The following is a 23,587-nucleotide window of genomic DNA, read 5'->3' as shown; positions in this document are numbered from 1 at the left end:
ATGATACGGTCCGATGTTTTGAGTATATAAAATTGGGCATTTTGAACAATTAGCCAGTGCAGCAAAAAGCACCAACGAAATACGGCTTGCAGAGCCTCTCTCTGAAAGGTACATTTTCATATGAAATTTATGAAGCAGAAGACCGAAGGAACCCAGTAAAGTACAAATGAAGATACCAAGGGAAAAGTGACAACTGGCTGGTTTCAAAATTTGTTTTTTTTGGTTAAACTCAATCAAGGGGTTTTATCAGATCAGTATATTGTTATAGAGTGGGAGGTAGGCAAATTGACCAGACAAAAGAGGATTACCATGTCGATAGATGTTGTTTAATGTTTTTGTGTTTCTTAGAGTTAAAGAATAAATTGTTAATTTTTCTTTACATTGAGGGAATTTGGTAGTTCTTTGTCATTCATACTTTAACAGATTACGAGGTGAGCTTTTGTGTGTGCATCTTTTAAATTAGCAGAAGGGTTTACGCCATATTGTAGCAACCATAAATACAGCAATTATTGACCCAGATTCCACCGTAAGCAACAGAGGAATGGTACTTGCCCTTCATTACTGATATTCCTGTCCACAGACATTTCATGGGCATTGTGCTGCAACTTACAATAATTAGTCATTTCAGTATTTGCCCTCTTCAGGGTTCTGGGTCTATATGAATAGGCTTGTCTCACAAATCAATGAGATTGAAGAGTCCTCATTGAGGGCTTGAATTCACTCTCTGCAAGTGAATAGGTTAAATGTGATCCACAGACTCTGAATGAGAAACTGTAAGTTATAATATTTAATTCAATGTAACAGCATGCCCAGAAAGTAAAACAAAGCAAAAGAAAGAAAGATGAAGTTAAGACAGAAAGGGCAAGATAAATAAGACAGTAATAAGTCAAATAAAAATGTTCAATGATAGTTAAGGTCTAAAGGAATGTGACTCCACACAGGTAAAAGGACATTTTCAAACTAGAAAGTTTGTATACCAGTTTTTATGACCAGTTAATACCACTGAAAATACACTTACATCTGAAAGGCTAACATCTGATCTTATTTTGTACGGTTATCGAGTGGCCAGTAGCTACGTGCAACAACTTCAAATCCTTCATCTGTTTTAATGAGTCATAGGGTCATACCACATGGAAATAGTCCCTTTGGCCCAACTCGACCATGTCAATCAGGTTTTCCAAATAGAACTAGTCCTATTTCACTGCATTTGGCCCATATCCCTTGAAACCTTTCCTATCCATGTACCTGCCCAAATGTCTTTTAAATGTTGTAATTGTACCTGCCTCTACCACTGACTCTGGAAGCTTGTTCCATATACGCACCACCCTCTATGTAAAATGTTACCTTTTAAATCTTTCCCATTTTACCTTAAACCTATGCCCTCTAGTTTCGGACTCCCCTATCCTGGGAAATAAACCTTGCTTATTCACCTTATCTATGCCCCTCATGATTTTATAAACCTCTATAAGGTCACCCCTCAGCCTCCTATTCTCCAGAGACAAAAGTTCCAGCCTAAACACACTCTCGTTATCACTCAAACCTTCCACATGAATCCCCAAATCAACCTGAGGTTGATGTATTGTCACATGTACCGAGGTACAGTGAAAGACATTGTTTTGTATGTTATTCAGGCAGATCATACCATACCAAGTGCATCAAGGTAGAAAAACAGTGTTACAGCTACAGAGAAGGTGCAGAGAGATCAATGTCTGCCCTGACAGTTTTAGAAAGATCAAGAACCCATTACAATGTCATGTAGAATTCTTAAAATTTAAACTCCAGTTCATACTTGTTGACCTCCTCCTGTGCATGCTTTATTGAATCTATAGCACTCCGACTTTCACTAAGAGTGGCACGGCGGCACTGCAGTTAGCACTGCTGCCTCACAGCACCAGGGTCCCAGGTTCGATTCCAGCCTTGGACGACTGTCTGTGTGGAGTTTGCATGTTCTCCCCGTGTCTGCATGGGTTTGCTCCGGTTTCCTCTCACAGTCCAAAGATATGCAGGCCAGCTGAATTGGCCATGCTAAATTGCCCATAGTGTTAGGTGCATTAGTCAGAGGGAAATAGGTCTTTGTGGGTTTCTCTTCTGAGGGCCGGTGTGGACTGGTTGGGCCGAAGGGCCTGGTTCCATACTGTAGGGAATCTAATCTAAAAAGAGTATTTGCTTTCTTCTTCAACCTTGTGCTGTGCTCTGCTGTCTTTGGTTTCTCACTCTCCAATAAATATGTTTAATTTTTTAATTTGTTTTAATTTTTTTGGTGAGCTCTTTTTGGCGTGAAAATTTGTGAAAGGTCAAGATACATTAAACAGCAACTTCCTGAGCTACACATTTGGCTGCACAAGTTCAGAAGTTGCTATCTGATTTACTGTGTATAGTTTTGGGTTTCCGTAGTTGTGAAAGGATGTATTGGCACTGGAGGGGGTGCAGGGGAGTTCACTAAATTGATTCTGGAGTTGAGAGGGTTGGCTTATGAGGAGATTTTGAGTAGACTGGGACTATGTTCATTGGAATTTAGAAGAAAAGGGGAGTTCACATAAAAACATAAAATTATGGCGGGAATAGATAAGATAGAAGCAGGGGGTTTGTTTCCACTGGTGGGTGAAACTAGAACTAGGGGCATAGCCTCAAAATAAGGGAGAGCAGATTTAGGACTGAGATGAGGAGGAACTTCTTCACCAAGGGTGTTGTAAATCTGTGGAATTCCCTGCCCAGTAAAACTGTTGAGGCTGCCTTGTTAAATGTTTTTAAGGCAAAGACAAAATTTTGAACAGTAAAGGAGTTAAGAGCGATAGTGAGCAGACGGGTAAGTGAAGTTGAGTCCATGAAAAGATCAGCCATGATCTGATTGAATAATGGAGCAGGGTCAATGGGCCACTTTGCCTACTCCTGCTCCTAGTTCATATTTGTTCTTACTGCATAGCAGTGGTGAGTTCTGCTGATTTTATTGCTTTTCTTCCTGCAACATGATAACAGTTGCTTTAAGAGGGACACAAAGCTACAATACTGATTGTATTTGTCTAGATTTCATTGCCATGATTGATGACATTCTTATGGTATGTGGCATTTTCTAAACTCTCTTGAGTATGCTTCAGCCTTACCATATCTGTCAGGACATCTGTCCTTGTCTTACACTGTTTGTAGTTCTGTCTCCCTTTCATCCTATTTGTGCCATAATGCATCATTTAAATCACGTAAAATCCCAACTCACTTTATATATCACTAATGCTTTCATTAAACATTTAGCTCTAAATTGAATAATAACCTGAAATTTAAACAAGTCTGTGGATATTCTATCAGAATCCATCTACATGTATTCTGTGGATTGTTTTTCAGGGGAATATATAGAGGGATTGACCGACCAGGATCTATTACTAATCCATTCATGCAGGCAGTGGACTACAGTGACTGCACACAGCTTAGAGGAGGGCCACTATGTGATTGGACCGAAGATTGACATCCCACTGCAATACCTCGGTAAGGAAAGCAATAAGATGAAAGCAATGATGTTTCCAAATTTGGGAAAAGTGTAGAGGTCACCTTCACTTTATGGATCTGGGTAATTAATCAGCTAAATCTTTGCAGTTGAATGCCATGAAGCATGCAGCCTGATAATCATTGAATTAGGTTTCTACCTTGTATCAACCCATGTTGTCAAAGTCAATTAAGAATTAAGTATTGAATGTGAAATAGTAAGTAATTCTTAGCTAAACAGGATCATAAAAAAGTTTCAATGTTTACCTCAATTGATTATGCAGCCTACTGCATGCATGTTATTCTGAAAGGCCCTAACCCTAACCCTAATCGACCCAGAATGCAGTTCAATCTCTCCAAATGGTATTAGCATTTAGTAAATTCATAACAATGCTTCGCTTAATCAGATCATCACTCACTGCTGACTTGTTTCTGATTGAATTAATCTGGTTATTTGTGGATGAAAGAATGCAATGAGAAATAACAATACAACCTCTTCTGTTGCTATTATAGAGTCATAGAGATGTACACATGGAAACAGACCCTTCGGTCCAACCTGTCCATGCTGAGCTGACTTGTTTCTGATTGAATTAATCTGGTTATTTGTGGATGAAAGAATGCAATGAGAAATAACAATACAACCTCTTCTGTTGCTATCATAGAGTCATAGAGATGTACACATGGAAACAGACCCTTCGGTCCAACCTGTCCATGCCGACCAGATATCCCAACCCAATCTAGTCCCACCTGCCAGCACCCGGCCCATATCCCTCCAAACCCTTCCTATTCATATACCCATCCAAATGCCTCTTAAATGTTGCAATTGTACCAGCCTCCACCACATCCTCTGGCAGCTCATCCCATACACATACAACCCTCTGATATTCCAACAGTGGCCTAACCAATGTCCTGTCCAGCCGCAACATGACCTCCCAACTCCTGTATTCAATACTCTGACCAATAAAGGAAAGCATACCAAACGCCTTCTTCATTATCCTATCTGCCTGCAACTCCACTTTCAAGGAGCTATGAACCTGCACTCCAAGGTCTCAGCAAAAGAGTATTTCCTAGGTCAAACAATTGGTGATAAGCAATTAATAATGACCAATAGCTTTAACAACATTGAGGTAAATATGTGAACTAAAACCAGTCCCTCTGTCCTTAGCTCCAAATGAACGTTGGAATAAAACTTCCATGGAATTTAAATCACATAGTAGGGGAGATGGTTCCAGTTGCATGGAAGATTATAAAATTAATAGTAAAGGAGCAGGTAGGATTATTGGTTCATGATGGGATTGATTGTTACCAGGAAGGGACAGAATGTGTGAATGTCATATTGAACCAAGGAACCACGAAACTGTTGGGAAAGTCAATAATAGAATAAACTTAAGATCTTTGCATCTTGATGCATGAGTATAAGTTAGATGAACTGGTGGCACAAATCAAAATACATTGAGGTAACAGGACTTTAGACTAGTTAAATGGGGGTTGGGTTCAGGAGAGGTTGTGAAAGTTTCCAGAATAAGTAACAGTAGAGAGAGAATGGAAAGGGTTCAACTTCAGGCATAACAGATAAGGGGCAACCAAGTTAGGGGCAGTGGTCCATACAGGATTAAGGGTGTTGTGCTTAAATGCACGCTGCTTACAAAACAAGGTAAGTGAGCTTGTAGTACAGTTTGAAATTGGTGTGTATGATGTTATGGATAGCATAGAGATGTGGTTGCATGGACATCAGGGAACTAAATATCCAGGGATACATGACTTATAGTTGGACAGGCTGAAGGAGGAAGTGAAGTACAGGGGCGGGGTTGCCTTGTTAATAAACAGTGAAGTTAAATTGATAGCAAGAAGTGATTTAGAAGGTGTATATGTGTGAATAGAGTTGAGGAACCGCATAGGAAAAAAAGACTCTGGGAGTTGTGCACAGGCTTCCTAACAGTACTCAGGATATGGGGCAGAAAATAAAATAGAAGATAGCAAAGTCATGTAAGTAAGGCACTATTATTGTAATCATGGGGGCTTCAAAATGCAGATGGACTGGGAAAATCAGGTTGGTACTGGATTCCAAGAAAAGGAATTAGTAGAATGTCTACAAGATGGTTTTTGGAGCAACTTTGGTAGAACTTTGATAGGTGGAGTTGTGGACAGTGAGGAGGGCTGTTGTCTGGGTACTTAATCTAGGTTAGAAGTTCGGCACAACATCGTGGGCCGAAGGGCCTGTTCTGTGCTGTATTGTTCTGTTCTGTTCTGTTCTGTTCTAACCCATTCGGGAACGGGCAATTCTGGATTGAGTGATGTGTAGTAGAGTCATAGAGGTGTACAGCACGGAAATAGACCCTTCAGTTCAACTTGTCCATGTCGATCAGATATCCTAAATTAATCTAGTTCCATTTTCCAGCACTTGGCCCATACCCCTCTAAACCCCTCCTATTCATATTTCCGTCCAGATGCCTTTTAAGTGCTGTAATTGTACTGGCCTCCATCACTTCCTATGGCAGCTCATTCCATACACACAGCACCCTTTGCGTGAAAATATTACCCTTAAGTCCCTTTCAAATTTTTCCACTCCCATCCTCAACCTATGCCTTCTAGTTCTGGACTCCCCCACCCCAGGGAAAAGACCTTGTTTATTTACCCTATCCATGGCCCTCGTGATTTTCTAATCCTCTATAAGGTCACCCCTCAGCCTCTGACATTTTAGGGAAAACAGTCCCAACCTATTCAGCCTCCCCTTTAGCAGAAAGCCTCCAACCCTGGCAATATTCTTATAAATCTATTCTGAACCCTTTCAAGTTTCACAACATCCTTCCTATAGGAGGGACACTAGAGTTGCAGGATGTTAAGCTGAAGGAACCCGCAGGGGCCAGTGACCATGATATGATCAAATTCACCCCGCAGTTTGAGAGGGAGAAACTGGAATCAGATGTAATGGTATTATCATCGATTAATGGTAACTACAAAGTCATGAGGGAGCAGTTGACCAGAGATGATTGGAAGGGAAGTCTAGCAGAGATGATAGTGGAGTATCAATGGCAGGAGTTTCTGGGGTAATTTGTAAGGCGCAACAGAAATTCATCTTGAGGAGGAAGAAAGTTTCAAGGGGGAGGATAAGGTAACCATTGTTGACAAGGGAAATCAGGGACAGTATAAAATCAAAAGTAAAAGCAATGTAGTGAAGATTAGGGGGAAGCCAGAGGATTGGGAAGCCCTTAAAATCCAGCAGAGGATAACTTAAAAAAAATAATAAGGAAGGAGAAGATGAAATAAGGGGAAGCTAGCTAGTCATATAAAATAAAATTACAAGAGTTACTTTAGAAATATAAAAGGGAAGGGGTGAGTGAGAAAGGCAAAAGTGGACATTGGACTGCTGGAAAATGATGCTGAAGACCTTGTAATGGGGAAACAAAGAAAGGGCAGAGGAACAGAAGAGGTATTTTTCATCAGTCTTCACAATGGAAGACACCAGTAACATACCAGAACTTAAAGAGAATCGGGGGGTGAGGTGAGTGTAGTGGCCGTCACTATGAAGGTGGTGCTGGGGAAGCTGAATGGTATGAAGGTGGATAAATCACTTGGATCAGATGAACGAACCCCCAGGGTTCTGAAGGAGACATCATTGAGGAATTAGGAGTGATCCTTCAATCAGGGAGGGTCCCAGAGGACTGGAAAATGGCTTCTGTAACGCCCCTGTTTAAGAAGGGATGGAGGCGGAAGATGGGAAGTTAAAGAACAGTTAGCCTGATCTTGGTTGTTTTTTACAGTCCATTACTAAGGATGCGATTGTGGAATATTTCACTCAGAGGGCTTATGTTCATTTATGGATCAGGAACTGTAAGATAGGAACACAAGAAGCCATTCAGCCCTTCAATGCTGCTCCCCCATTCAATAGGATCATGGCTGATATGATATTCCTCATGTCTACTTCCTGCATTTTCCCCATAACTACTATTTCTCCAGCTAATCAAAAATCTATTGATCTCAGTCTTAAATCTACTCAAGGGCTCTGCCTTCACTGCTCTCCACGGCAAGGAGTTCCAAAGACCCTCAACCCTCTGAGAGAAGAATTTCCTCTTCATCTCAGTCTGAAATTGGTGCCCCTTTATTCTGAGACTATGCCCTCACGTTCTAGACTTTCCCATGTAGGGGAAACACCGTCTCAGCATTTACCCTGAGAAGCCCATTAAGAATCCCATACATTTCAATGAGATCACCTCTCATTCTTCTAAACTCCAGTGAGTAGAGTCCAAACCTGTTTATCCTTTGCTTGTAATCAATCCATCCATACAGTGGATCACCAGAGTCAACCTTCTCTGCACTGCCTCCAATAAAACAATACCTTTCCTTAAATAAGGGGAGCAAAGCTGCTCACAGCCCTCCTGATGTGGTCTCCAAAATCTTGTTCAGTTGCAGTAAGACTTCTCTACTTGTACATGGGCCAATACTCCATCAGATATCCTGATTATCTTCTGCACCTGTGTACTAGCTTTCTGTGTTTTGTGCACAAATCCCCCCAAGTCCTTTCGTATTGCAGCTTTCTGCAGTTTTTCTCCAGTTAAATAATACCCTGTTCTTCTGTTCTCCCTATCAAAATGAAAAACTTCACATTTTCCCACAATATACTCTATTTGCCATACATTTGCCTACTTAACCAATCGATATCTCTCTGTTAACTGTCTGTATCCCTCTTAGAGTCTATCTTTCCATCTATTTTAGTGTCATCTGCAAATTTGGCGACAATATAATCACTTCCTTTTTGCAAGTCATTAATGTATATTATAAACACTTGTGGTCCCAGCACTGATCCCTGTGGAACCCCATTAGTCATGGGTTGCCAATTTGCCAAGAACTCCTTATCCCCACTTGCTGTTTCCTGCGCATGAACCAATTCCCTGTCCGGACATTATGTCCAATACCATTGTCGCTAGTCTTAGGACATAACCTTTTGCGAGGTACCTTGTTGAACACCTTTTGGAGTCCAAATGTATCTACGGTTCTCGTTTATCCACTCTGGTTGAGACTTACTCAAAAAGATCAAATAAATTATTTAGACATGATTTCCTTTTCATGAAGCCATTCTGACTCTGCTTGATTAGATTATGATTTTCTAAATGTTCTGCTATTACTTCCTTCATAACTGATCCCAATACTTTTCCAACAATAGGTGTTAAGGTTAATCGGCCTATAATTACCCACATTTTGTCTCTCTCTATTTTTGAATATGAGAGTCACTTTCCAATCCTCTAGTACTTGTCCAGAATGCAACAATTTTTGGAAAATTACAATCAATGCATCCACTATATGGTAGCTACTTATTGTAGAATCCTAAACTTAAAGCCATCAGAGCCAGGGGACTTATCTGCCTTTATACCCATTAGTTGGTCCAATGCTACTTCTCTAGTGATGGCGATGGTGCTTAATTCCTCTACCTATACTCTTTAGTATTAATGGAATATCACAGTATTTTCCACCACTGCTGGTAAGGAGGGAAAGTCTTATGAAGAAAGATTGAGGGACTTGAGGCTGTTTACATTAGAGAGAAGGTTGAGAGGTGACTTAATTGAGACATACAAGATAAACAGAGGGTTAGATCGGATGGGCAGTGAGAGCTTTTATCCTTGGTTGATGATGGCTAGCTTGAGAGATGATAGATATAGGACATATCTATCAGAGGTAGTTTCTTTACTCAGAGAGTAGTAGGGATGTGGAACGCACTGCTTGCAACAGTTGTAGACTCACCAACTTTACGAGCATTTAAGTGTTATTAGATAGGCATATGGACGCAAATGGAATAGTATAGATTAGATAGGCTTCAGATTGCTTTCACAGGATGGCACAACATCGAGGGCCAAAGGGCGTTTACTGCATTATAATGTTTTATATGTTCTAATGTCAATTGGCTGCCTGCCAAGGTAGACTAGAGTAGATTTATTTGTCATTTCTACCATATACAACTGATACATAAAAAACGAGAAAGCGCTCCTCCAGGACCAAGGACAGCACAAACTACACAATCATACACAGGGCAGCATTAAGTGCATAAGAAGTGCAAAACATGCAAGCTACAGTATAATAAAAGAATGATAATTAATACACATTTTTCTAGCAGCAATTTGAAGTCATGCAAAGAATTTCAGATGAAAACTAGTCCAATCATACAGTGTTAATGAGGCTGATGGCTTGTGGGAAGAAACTGTTGCACAGTCTGTGCGAGACTGAATCCTCCAATATCTTCTGCCAGATGTCAGGATGGAGAAGAGTTTGAGTGACGAATGTGTGGGGTCTTCCACAATGCTGTAAGCCTTTTGGATGTGGTGTAAATGTCTGAATGGAGGGGAGAGAGATCCCAATGATCTTCTGAGCTGTCCTCACTATCTGTTGTAAGGTCTTACGATCCAAAATGGTGCAATTCCCGAACAAAGCAGTGATACAGCAGCTCAGGGTACTCTCAATGAACCCTCATTAGAACGTGATGAGGAATGCGGGGTGGGAGATGGGCTTTCCTCAGTCTACACTGAAAGTCGAGAAGTTGCTAGGCTTTCTTGGCTATAGAGCTGGTGTAGAGGGATCAGGTGGTTGTAGTGCCAAATTGTATGGCTCCCTGAATGTGTCTGGACCCCAAACTGTTCTTCAAAAGAAACAGCCCATAAGGTCTAATTTTGGTAAAACACAAATGATGCAGCTGTCTTGCTCTGTACTACAATAATGGTATATTCTAGCCATGAAAAGGGACCAACAGACATGGAAAAAATTTTTTTTTTTATTGATTTTTCTCCAAAAAATGACAGCAAAACAAGGTTCAATCACAAGCAATAAACAACAGTATCCTTTTATAGTTTGGCTGTGCTGCCAAATGCTTCAACAAACTATTATTCATCTCTTCTGCATTATTAAAGGTGCTTTTATATTCCTTTACTGATCTTATTTCTCCTCACGCTATAGCTTTCTAATGTTTGTATATTTTTTTTCAGGTTTAGACTATGTAAGATTTCTGTATAATTTCCCTTGGTAGAGTTATTAGGAATGTTAAGAGAAGCACACATTTTTCTTAATCAACTTGAATGAAATTGCAGAATCAGTATATTATAACTAAAAATGTCTCCAAAGTTTCCAAAGAAAGCATTAAAAAGAATTGCTGTATTTGAGTTAATATTTGCAGAAATTTGATCCCTGGTTTTGTTTGTTATGTGATTACTATATTTTATCAAAAAGTCTAACATAACTGAATACTATCGATGAAGAAAAACAGCTATGTTAATCTCTAGATTAATAAATGATCAGTGAAAGATTCTTGATGCGGAGTGAAGTATTGGCTGATATGAGTCACAACAGGCTTTTCCTAACTTTCCCTAAACTATTCTGTTTAATATTGAAAATCAAGCTGCATCTGTTTTGTATGCTTTCATTCCTGTTTCCATGGAGATTCCCATTATTGATGAGAACTGCAGTGTTACATGGTGATTCAGACAGAGAACTCAATCCCTCCATGGCCAATTCTAAAATGACTAAAAGCAGCTTCTGTTTAGAACATTGCAGCAGATTATGAAAGTGAAAAGAAAAACAAGACAGCAAAAAAAAAACAACAGGATAAAAGGGGGAGAAAACAGTCTAGTTATGAGAAGACAAGGAGAATTGAGGAAGAATTTTGAGAAAGAAAATGGGGGGGGGAAGGGGGATAAGAGAGGAAAGCTAGCAAAAAAAAAATCAAACTAATTGCTGACATTCCTTACATTCCAATTATCTTATACTTAGAGGCAGCTCAGCGTTGCCAACTTCGTAAGGGGTGACATCATTTAATATTTTGGTCATGTCCTCTCAATGCTACTTGGTTTGTATTTTGAATTGGCCTGCATCTGTAATTTCACTTCCAACTATAGTCAATGGGTGGGGGGTGGTGGGAGTGCAGCGATGGAGACTATCCCTTAAATGATGCCTCTTAGACATTTTTCTAAATTCAGAATCTATTATAGCTACATTTGTTTTTGATATTAAGATAATTATGGAAAGCAAGTTGTGAGGAGGACATAAAGACTCTGCAAAGGGGTATAAATACATTGAATGTGCTGTCAAAAAATAGATTAATGTGAAGTTGTCCACTTAAACAGAAAAAATAGATAAAAAATATTATTTTGTGATACTGTAAACTTCAGAATTTTAATAACTGTTCATAGATTGAAAGAATCAGCAATAACTCTGTCTGGAATAAACGGTTAAGGGACAAGGACAAGCTGTTCTACAGGAACTGGAAACAATTAGCCATTCCTGGGAAAAGAAGAAGTTAAAGCTACATAAACAAACTGTATTAACAACTGCTTGAAAACAATTAATTGCCCTACAGAAGAATTTAAGGTGGTAATTACAGGAAAATTGTGCCTTCAATATCAAATTAACAAGGAACAGTTTTGGTATGAAGGCACGTTGCAGACTTGCAATACTGTGGATGAAAGAATCTAAAGGATATCAATAATGTTACACTATAAACTAGAAAATACTATAAGAATTCAACTCCAGGAGTCTTCAGTAGCAGAACTCTGGAGAACAATACTGCATGAAACTTGAACCCTGAATATCCAGAGACCAACACTGTTGGTTGGAATGATAGCTAAACTCCACCATTAATCGGGTAATAGCCAAGTTGTGTTGTGAAGCCTAACTTGCTCACTTGAGATGTCTTATTTTGGTTGTGACATGCATTAGGGTTTAAATAATTATTTGATTGTCTGAGATTTCTTAATAAATAATTGAAAGCATATGGTAGTAATTTATAAACAAAATTCAAATACTAATTTTCATTGACTGACTTAAAAGTGCTGACCGAGCTGGTTGAGTCCTAAAGGACAAAGCATGGACTGAATCTAATAAATACACTTAGCCACATTACCTGCCTGTTACTGTTGCATCTGTCCATGATAGTATTGGTAGAAATGACTGTTGCACTGTCTTCATGGAGACAAAGTTATGTCTTCACATTGAAGATACTCTCCATTGTGTTGCAAAATCAGATTGACTTTGAACTGACTGAACAATCCATGAGGCACTGTGGGCCATTTTCAGCAGCAGAATTATTCTCGAACACAATCTACAACCTCATAGTTTGGTACACCCCCATGGCTATCAAGCTAAGGGATCAAACCTGGTTCAATGAAGTGTGCAGGAGGGCATGCCGGGACTAACACCAGACGAATCTACAAATGAATTGTCCACCTGGTGAAGCTACCAAACAGAATCCTTCATGTGCCAAACAGCATTAGCAGCAAGTGACATACAGATGGACAGAGTTAAGCAATTTCACAATGAACAGATCAAATGTAAGCTTTGCCTTCTTACCACATCTAGTTGTGAATTCTGGCAGACAGTTAACTCACTGAAGGAGAAGGCGGGAAAGCAAAGCTGAGGATTATCAGATCAGCCATCGTCTTGTTGAATAGCTGAGTCATTTCAATAGGGCAAATAGCCTACTTCTGTTCCTAGATCCTATGCGCTTGTGGTTTGCAAGTTGGGGCAGTGCTCATTGAAGTTTATAAGAAAAACAACTTATTGTATTGAAACACATAATATTCTGAGGAGCTGAAAGAATCTAGGACTGAAAGAGTTTAAGAATGAGGGGTTTCCCAGTTTAAGACAGAGACGAAAAGCAATTTGTTTTGAGAGTTGTCAGTTTTTGGAATTCTCTTGAATAGAGAAGAATGGAAACTGAAATATTCAAAGTGTTAGATAGACTTGCAACATCCAAAAGAGTGTAGGATTTCAGACGGATAGGGGCAGAATGGCTTACAGGCAGACAAATGGAAAAACTTAATGCCACAATCAGATCAGTCAAATGTTTATTGGATGATGGAGTAGATGCAAGGGGTCAAATGCACTGTTTTCACTCCTGTTTCTAATGACCTTATGGTTTTGTGGACACAGCAACATTAGAGGGGGATTATTCCAACTATATATTGATACAGTTGACTTGGAATCAGACAAATAGAGACATATAACAAGTGCCATTGCTTTATATCTTATATCAGTATGTCTTCAATCACAGCAAATTCTCTTGGCAAGGATACAAATAAGCTGAAGAAGGGCTTATGCCCAAAACGTCGATTCTCCTGTTCCCTGGATGCTGCCTGACCTGCTGCGCTTTTCCAGCAACACATTTTCAGCTCTGATCTCCAGCATCTGCAAACCTCACTTTCTCCTACAAATAAGCTTAACCAAGCAGCTAGAGTGCTCTGAGAATGTGGGTTAATATGATTGGATTATGTATCCTTGACCAAAATGAGAATTGGAAATAATTGCAAAGTTTGTTCAGTGAAATTCCTTGTCACCATTTGTGGGATTGATCAGTCTTTTGTTATCGGCATTTGTATTTATTGTATTCACTCGTGGGCTGTGGGCATCGCTGGCTGGGCTACCAATAAGTTAAAACTTATAATTCCTTTTACAAAGTTGATCTTGTCACACTTACAAATCAGAAATACTGTATTTGTGGCTGTGGTACAAATGTAGCAGGGTGTGACCTTCAACTGCCACTTTCATCTGTCATAGAACCCCATCCCAAATCGCAGGAATAGAGCTATTTAAATGTTCAGGGACATCCATGGCAGTGATAATAGAGATGGCTGCAATCCACAAAGGCAGATAAGGAACATGCTGTTATAAAATATTGAACCCAATGGCTGCATTAGGGAAAAGGCTGTATGCTGTTTACAATTTTTTCTGGCGAAGTGTATATTTTTTAATTTTTTCAAACTTTTTTGCCTAATGCCATGCAATCCTCCTTGAATTAATTGTTGTTTGTCATCTTCACATGTGATCCCTCAGTGGAACCCATACCTGGGTGGCACAGTGGCTCAGTGTTAGCACTGCTGCCTCACACCACCAGGATCCCAGATTCTATTCCAGCCATGGACGACTGTCTGTGTGGAGTTTGCACATTCTCCCCGTGTCTGCTTGGGTTTCCTCCCACAGTCCAAATATGTGCAGGTCAGGTGAATTGGCCATGGTAAATTGCCCACACCGTTAGGTGTATTAGTCAGAGGGAAATGGGTCTGGGTGGGTTACTCTTCGGAGGGTTGGTGTGGACTGGTTGGGATGAAGGGCCAGTTTCCACACTGTAGGTAATCTAATTTCAACAGATCTGACCTGGCAGGATTATTGTGGGCTAAATTCCTGAGGAAAATTAGGGGACTCAGCAGAAAATTCTCCACACTACCAGAGTGACACAATCGAGAAGAATTTCCTGTTTCCATCTCTCTGGCTCTGAAATTTAAATAATAATTTTAATTATTTTTAGAGAGTTGTGGAGTCCCAGATATCAGCACCAGATCAAATGCGTCCCCACTCTGATTTACACCACTTTTGGCTGGTAGACCTTAATTTTAACACAAGTTCCCGTGCAGGAACAGAGCGGTGGGAGCAGTACCAGTTTTGATTGCCACCAATTTTTTATATTGACTTTAATAGAGAGCAACATTTAGATAGAATGTAAACCAAATGACTTGAGCTGAATCTGCCCCGTTCCCATTTGGCTGGTTACATTAAAGTTGGCACCATAGTCTGCTGATCTATCAGACAAAGCTTAGAGACACCCATCATCACCCCAAAACATTTTATTGTATGGTGAACACAGTGATTTCTTGTTGAAATGAATTGAAATTAAACTCATGTAGTTTTGTACCAGCACATCTTGCTGACAAGCAATGAAATGAGCATCAGAGATTAGCCTGCAATCAGTGAGGAACTTCAGTTACGAAGATAGATTGGAAAAGTCAGGACAGTTTACCTTGGAGAAGAAAAGACTCAGGGAAGGTGTGATAGAGATATTCAAAATCATGAGGGATCCAGAAAGATCAGAGAAGGAGAAATGATTCTCTCTTGTGAGGGGATTAAGAACCAAGTGACACAAATTTAAAGTCAATGGTAAAGGAAACAAAAGCAACTTGAGATAGAAGCTTTCCCATGCGGTGAGTGGCCAATATCTGGAATTCACTGCCTGAGACTGTGGAGGCAGTTGGTTTAACTGAAACATTCAAAAGGAAATTAAACTGCTATCTATAAAGTAAGAATATGCAGGGTTACAGAAAGAAAGCAGGAGCATGAATGCCCATACTAATGCAGACATGACAAACTGAATCGCATCTTTCTGTACTGTCATAATTTGTGGGGTGTCTTGTAGGATAAAAATTAAACTGACTTAATACTGATTTAAAGCTGAACATTGAATCCCATTAATTGCTGTTGACATCATGTAACCCCATATCCATGTCTTGATACATGCGTTTGTTGGTTAAGTGTGCAATTTTTTTTAAGAGATGGAAGAGAGCAGGCAAGAATCAGTCCAAACTTAATAGCTTATTTCAATTTGACTTTTTTTTACAAAACTAATGTTCAAGAAGCTTAATCCAGAATGATGCATGTGTTTCTTTTCAATGCTTGCCAGAACTGTAAATTGTGATGACCTCAATTGTGAACCATTTCAAGATTGTCAAAATTCTTCACAAAATTCAGGGAATTGAGTTCCTTGTGTAATATGGTTGGCAACACACATGAAGACTCTGCTGGTATTTGGTTACCTTCTTTTTTGATAAAAATCTGGAAATGTCTTCGATATGAGGTGTATTTAAATTGTCACCAGATAGTACAAAATGGAAGTATTGTTGATGATAGAGACATTCTATCAAAGTATTTTGTCTTGCACTCATCAGGACAGGGAGCAGCAATTCATACTGTATGAAAAAACTGTGTTATTAGTTAGCACATTGGCTGTGACTGATTGTGGTATTGCAATAGCAAGTGTACCAGGAATTGATTGTCCTCCATGTTGCTGTTCATCTTTTAATTCAAAAAAGGTGAAATGTCTCGACATCTTTCGTTTTCCTGTGGAGTATAGTGCCGTGTATAAATATGTAGCTGACAGTAATGTTTGGGATTGTCTAGCAAGTGCTATCCATTTGCAGACTCACAGCTAATGTTATATATTATATTCTGAGGTTTGCAAGCATAGGCTGGTTCAAAATGGTGGCCCAAGTTTGATCAATTGTGAGCAGCCACAGGGGACATGCTATTTGATTCTATCCACCAGTCACTGGGACATATGACTTACATCCTTGACTTCTCACCAACCCTGAAATTCATACATCACGTTACCCATTTGTGTGGTCAGCACAACATTCTTTTGGCATAATGGCAGCATCTTGTTAGTGGACACTAAAAATTGTAGAGATGCGATGCACTTAAATCGTACTTGAGGTAGATCGGGCCCTTGCCAAGGGAGGCATCCTTGGAGCCCATTTGGATGCCAACAGGTCACTCAAGTGATGTTCTGTTCAGTGAATGGTTTCTGGGAGAGGAGTTACAGTGTTTCCCATGCTCACATGTTTGAGATTGAGGGAATAATTCTTGTTTCACTGAAGCCAAAATAATTAATTTGTTTGTACGCCTCATTTATTTTAATGTACCTCCCTCTGTGAATATGCTTATGCTGCTTTACCAGGCTGGATGGAAGCAGCGGTGCACATAGGGGTATCGAATGCTTGTGCATATAGTTCCAGGTGTTTTCTGGTGCTTTTCATCCAAGTGTAAGATTTGAAGAGAGAAAATGTACTTTATCTTTTTCTGGGTGGGACGGGGAGTAGAAACAAAAACAAAAATGCCTCACTTTCATAGATATTAGTTAGGTTCTCCACAGACACAAGTGAGATGTCAATTGCTCACAGTATTTGGTGGTTTCATATTTTGCAAGGTAGTACAAACTACTCTCCGGAACTATGCAGTGTGGGCTAGAGAAATAATGTGTGAGCTACTTTTGCACTATATTCCAAAATTGTTCTTTTGAACATCTGAGTTACAACACATAAAAGAAATAATAAAATTCAAACCGCATAATATCTCTTTGACCTGTGCTGATTCTGTAGAGGGCACCTCCCCACATAAAGGATTTCTCCCCATCACATAACTATATTCTCGGACAATTTACCATGAAATCTTTTTTGTGACTGCCTTCTATTTCCATGCTTTCTTCAGCTGTTATTACCGATTTATTACTGAGTAGACAGCTCCTTTTTCAATTGGAGGGACTTGCTGAGGAGTCACTCCTCTGTGAATTGCTGATGGGCTTCCTGCAGCATTACAGTTTGAGAAATGTTTTTGGCTTTTGGTTATACAATGGCAACCACATCAGTATCTCTCCCCGCACGGTATTTAGCTGTTGTGGTTTCACAATTCATAAACTCAGAATAAAAGAGAAATACTGCAGATACTGAATATTTGAAGCAAATACAGAATGCTGGAGAAACTCAGCAGGTCTGGCAGCATCTGTGGAGAGAGAAACAGAGTTAATGCTTCAATTTAATGTGACTCAGAATTCTCGAATATATATGCTACATTAACAAAAATGCAATTAATTCCATCATGGATATAATCACAAAGATTAAAATTTTAAAACAGCATATTTGAACTTACATTCTCTTTCTGTCTCTGAATCTGAATATCAATATTTTTTGTCTTAATTATTTTGGAATTTAGAAGGATGAGTTTCTGTTGTTCTGTTTTTCTGTGCTCTTGATCTTAGAGTTTCAGGAAAAGGATTGAATAGATATTCATTGAATATCTATGTATTATGTAAACTAACCCATTTGGCTACATTAACTCTGTCAAACTATAGTGTAGAATTCACTGGTGAAAGGTAACATCCGTGCAACAAATAGCATTGTAACATTCGTTAACAGCAGATGGTGATGGCAGGATTTTTAGTTTTATTTTGAGAGAATGAGGTCATTTAACCACCATAGTGCTGTTAATGGTCTGAGTGCTGCTTATTTCTGGAGCTGATGCTTCCTAATAAATAGGTAATGTCTAACATGGAGCCATCTCTCACAATTATTGTACTTGAAGTAGACAACCAACAAGTTGGGGGAGGGTTCTTGTGAGTAACATTTGGGCTTGGAAGAATGTTTTTGCCCATTTTTCTAAGGGTAATGGCAACTGAATTAACCTCCTTCATGAGTCATAATCCTTTCTAAATTAATCAACAATATTTCAACACGAATTTACTCAATTCGAAAATGGATGTACCCATTTGTAACCAGGGAAAGATAAAATGAATTCAGTATCTCATTGATGTTATGTGATTGTTAGTGTTTTACATCTTGTCAGCTTGTACAACCCACGCTATTCTTTGCTCAGGTCTAAGTACTTTCTCACATCAGAACTGCGATATAAATTACTTGTGGGAAAGTAATGAAATATACAGGCCACAAAGATAGAAAACAGAATGAGAAGTAAAGAAATTAGAGATTTAGGCAGGTCTTCACAGAGCTAGGACCCAGGCAGATGATGAGGTTGTCATCAGTGGTAATGTGATTAAAACAGAAAATGTGTGATGTTGAATTTGTAGTATATTGACATCTTGGAATTGTAGGATGGGTGGGGATTACAAAGTGGAGAAGGATAAGTATTTGTTTTGAAATTCCTTCAAGGATAATTATTTTTATTGGATAAAGGCTCAAATACATTTTTCATCAAAAACCCAAATTGTAAGCCAAGAGGGCTGCTAGTCAGTAAATGCCAACATATATATTGTCACATAAGGAAGGTTCATTGCTTATTCTATAAAACTTCAAAAGATTTTGCAAGTTATAGTCCAGACGTTTTTGTCAACAAGGGGATGAATAATTTGATTTACACCAGTATTTTATTGTTAGTCTCACTTGGCAACCTCATCATATAAATGAAAGAGACTTTTTTAATACAAAATCTGTCACCCACAGAATTAAAAATTGCTCTTTGTTTAAAAAAAGCAAGTCTCAAAGTATTCTTTTTTGTTGCTATGAACCAACTCTTAGGATAACTAATTATGCTAAATAACTTCGAGAACCTTTTTTTTGTAATCATGTTTAAAAAACCTGTTTTCACAAATTTCTGAAATTACTGACTAAGGGCCATACCGATGGGTCAGAGCAGTCCTGAGAGGTATTTGCTGGGTTTCGAGCTCTTTTTTTTTGTCAGATAATACATTCCAGTTTGACTGAGGTGCAGGCATTTCCTATGCATGTCCTTCCAAATTCTAAGGTCACTAAAGGAAATAGAAGTGTGCTGCTTGTCAGAATTCCTAAGTCCTTTGCCTCGGTGCACTGTATGTGTGCATGAAGCTTGCTTTACATTTTGGAAAAGTGGGATTTAGAATGGAGTTTCCTAGTTGGCATGGTAAAACTGCTGTTAAAGGTGAGGTAACAGTCTAGTGGTATTATAACTGGACTATCAATCCAGAGACTCAGGTAATGCTTTGGGTTGAAATCCCCCCACAGCAGATGATGGAATTTGAATTCAATTTTAAAAAAGCTGAAAGTCTAATGATGGCCATGAATTCATTGCCAGTTTAGTTCACTAATGTCCTAATGTCTACTTACTTGGCCTGGTCTACATCTGACTCCAGATTCACAGCAATGTGGTTGATTCTTAACTGCCCTCTGGGCAATTAGGGATGGGCAATAAATGCTGAGCTGACAATGCCCACATGCTGTGAATGAATTTAAAATGATTAAAATGGAAATTTAAAAAAGGAATACATGTCAGGCCAAATTAATACTCGAAAACTCTTCACTCCTTCTCAAATGGATGGAACAGAAAATAGTGGAAACTAAGACAACTATCTGTGATGAAACAGTCCAAAACTTTGACCAGCTGAGTTGAAGGTACAGCAATCTTTGTTCATCAGTGTGGTATATAATGTGAGTAGAAGTTAAGAGGTGGGAATGTTCTCATGCTATTGTAGCTCATGGTATTTGTGGTTAAGGTCACCGGGAGGGTGGTCCTGTCAACTCATTTTAGTGGAATTAATTATATCAGATCAGCCATAATTTCATTGAAGGGTGGAGCAGACTTGACGGACTGAATGGCCTACTTTTGCTCATACGTCTTACGGTGAAATACTGTAATGAGTTCTTAGGTTCCATCTCCTCCAGCCATACAGCACAGAAAGTAAGTACTCTGACAGGGGCATTGATTCACTGAATTGCTTCACCTTGGATGGTATTGAGTTTCTTAAGTATTGTTGTGGTTTTATCTATCTCGATGATAGGTCAATGTTAAATAATACTCTTAACATGAGTCTTGTAGGTGGTTTATAGACATCTGAAATAAAAAAATGCTTGAGAAACTTGGCAATTCTGTGGAGAGAGAAGCAGTTAGGTTTCATATCCAATATGACTCCTCTTTAGAGCTGCCAGGGGCTGGGAAATGCCAGTTTTCATGCTAATGATGGAGAGAAATGAAGAGGAGTAGAACAGAGGGTGCCAGAACAAAAGACCAGTGCAGCATTATGGTGGTAAAGGAAAAACAGAGATGGAAAATGGGTGTAAATGAAGAAAAGGGTGCTCTCTGAATAGTCTTCTGACATGCTTTTGTTGTCACAATATTGACATGGCTTATTAAGTTTAATAGTGACCACTAAGCTACTAATTAGTAGAGGTGTTGATGGCAATATCATTATCGGTGGTTAACCTCTCTCTTCCTGGAGATAGTTATTGTCTAGTACTTGGGTGGTGCAAGTATTTATTACTGCCACTTAAAGCCAAAATCTAGGTATTATCCGGGTGCTATTGTAGGCTGTCTTAGGTAAACTGATTATTGGCTGTGTTAAGAATGAAGCAGGAGTCTTGAATCATCAGTGAACAGCCCCATGTCTGATCTTATGGTGATAGAACCAAACCGTGGTTAACACCAGGGCTGAAGTAGAAAGTGACTTCCAGGATTTCTTTAACGGCACCTCTATACTCCAGGTTTAATTTCACCAGTCCTTTATCAACGTCTGGTAACCAGTATCCTAATATCAGTAAAAACATTATGTGCAGGTGTTGGACTGGGGTGGGCAAAGTTAAAAATCACACACCAGTTTATAGTCCAACAGGTTTATTTGAAAGCACTAGCTTTTAGAGTATTGCTACCTGACGAAGAAGCAGTGCTACAAAAGCTTGTATAGAGCTACCTCAATTATCCAGCATTCCCTTCACTGAATATCAGATTATCCAGCAAGATTGCAAGGCCACGATGCAAGGCTAAACTATGTTATCCAGCATTCAATTATCCAGAATTCGATTAACCGAACGTAATACTCGCTATCCATGTCCTTCGGATAATCGAAATTCCTCAGCACTTCCAAATAAACCTGTTGGACTATAACTTGGTGTTGTGCAATTTTTAACTTAATATAAACATTTTTAGTATTGCATTACTATAAACACAGCATACAGGTAAAGTCGCCATAGAATGGAGTCTCTTTATTTTACTGTATTTCATTGTGGACTGAAATGGGAAAATAACTGTTTGAAAAAGAAACAAGAATTGCTGAAGGAGTATTGTAAATATAGTTTATATAGCTGCTGGTTCACTTAGTAGTAGTAGAGTGTGTGTACAAGTGGGGATTCAGCTATCAACAAGTAGCTGATTGGGCTGTGGACTAATGACCAGTAACTGGGCAAAGGTCTACTACTGGCCAACAGCTGTGTGATTGATTCTCAAGTAGCTGAACAGCTTAGAGCTGTGAATAAGACAGAGAGAAGCCATCTGATCTCACAGCTTATTCTGTTCTCTGCAGTGAAAACAATTTCATAGCTGCAGAAAACCAGCTTATTTTTCCTTCACATGCTGCAAGCTATGACTTTTAATTAATAAGAATGAACCAGTCATCCTGCATTTACTGAAAATAAGTGAAAACATCTAGCAAAGAAGGATTGAGAAGCAGTATTCTGATCATCAAAAGAGTCATCTCAACAGATCTTGTGAACAAGGACTCACTGAACTACTTTCCCAGTCTTTCCCTTTGTTTGCCCCGTCTATATATGTGTATAAAGGGGACTCCACTCAAGGGGATAGAGGTTTGACTAGTGAAGTTATAAGTTGACAAGTCATGATTGTTTACCTGTAGAGAGTCAATTCATGTGTAATAAATAGTAATTTTTGTTAAGCACAGAAATCTGATCTGCCCTTTCTGTGAATTTGTAAAAGATGGAGAAATTGGGGAATTGATGACTCTGGAAATAGTGGGCTTGATTTCCAGTGCAGTACTCCAGTGAAGCATCACAGTGTTGAGCTGATGACATTTTCCTGAGGAAGTTCTGTGGTAGAGTCCTTAGGGCTGTGAGGACAAGTCTTTAACAATCACAGCCATCTTTCTTTGTGTCACCTTAGTTATTAGGCTGTAAAAAACATGGGTTCAAGCTTGAACAAAGTTTTAAAATGACTTGCAATTGAGACTGAGTATTCCTGCTTAACTTCAAGATAAATAATGATTGTCTAATGCTAAAAACAATAAAGAATATCTAATTCTGAAAACACCTGTTTTCAGCTGTTGTGGAGCTGTTTGATTTAGCCAGACCTGGAGAAGCGATGATGAAAATGTTTTAACAAACTGTCTGCTAGAGTTTTTGAAATAGCACCTCGGGTGGAAAGTGTTGCCAGGCACGTTTATAGGCCTGATTAATAGGCCTCAGTTTCAAACAGCTTCTGACTCAGGAAACCACATCAGATATGTGGTCAAATAAATAATTCTCTAGATTGATTTATTGTTAAGAATGTTAAAATCCACATTTGCATAGAACCAGACCTTTTGGCCAAGCACTGCTGGAAATCAACATGAGCTGCTAGACTGAAGGCAGCAAAAAGAAAAGTAGGTCGTCAGTCTTATCACAGGACCAACAGCAGTACATTGGTGCTGACGTAACAGAAACTGGACTGTCAATGAGAAACCTGAGAAAGAAACCAAGTGATCAATCCTCATGTGTAGCAAATCAAACATCTCTCAGATTATTATAAGATCATTAGACGTCAAAGCAGAAGTAGGCTGTTCACGCTGCCTCCAATGCCAGCATATATTTCCCTGAGAAAAGGGGACCAAAACTATTTACTATATTCCACCTGCAGTCTGACTAGTGTGTTATACAGTTTTATCAAGGCCTACTTATTTTTATACTCTGTTCTATTTTCCTTCTTTATTACTCTACTGAATATGAATGCAGTCGAAGAGTATAATGCTGGAAAGGGACAGCCAGTCAGGCAGTATCCAAGGAGAATCATGAGGGACGGTCCAAGGTGGCTGAGAGATAAATGGGAGGGGAGTGGGGCTGGGGGGATG

General features: G+C 39.2%; 1 protein-coding gene across 4 annotated transcripts in view; it reads left to right on the top strand.

Annotated features, from left to right (window-relative positions):
* Positions 1–23,587, top strand: part of gareml (GRB2 associated, regulator of MAPK1-like) — a 311,555-nt gene that overhangs the window by 86,305 nt on the left and 201,663 nt on the right. For 2 of the 4 annotated variants that reach the window (XM_043675852.1, XM_043675842.1), the window contains exon 2: positions 3,337–3,477. In XM_043675852.1, coding sequence (XP_043531787.1) covers positions 3,337–3,477 — 141 coding nt within the window. Of the gene's footprint in view, positions 1–3,336; positions 3,478–23,587 lie in introns of those variants that run through there. The other 2 variants (XM_043675871.1, XM_043675861.1) reach the window with 2 other exon arrangements.

Source organism: Chiloscyllium plagiosum, chromosome 3, assembly GCF_004010195.1.
Source record: "Chiloscyllium plagiosum isolate BGI_BamShark_2017 chromosome 3, ASM401019v2, whole genome shotgun sequence".
NCBI lineage: Eukaryota > Metazoa > Chordata > Chondrichthyes > Orectolobiformes > Hemiscylliidae > Chiloscyllium > Chiloscyllium plagiosum.
The sequence above is the reverse complement of the archived record's forward strand: the minus strand, read 5'-3'. Positions and strand labels throughout refer to the sequence as shown.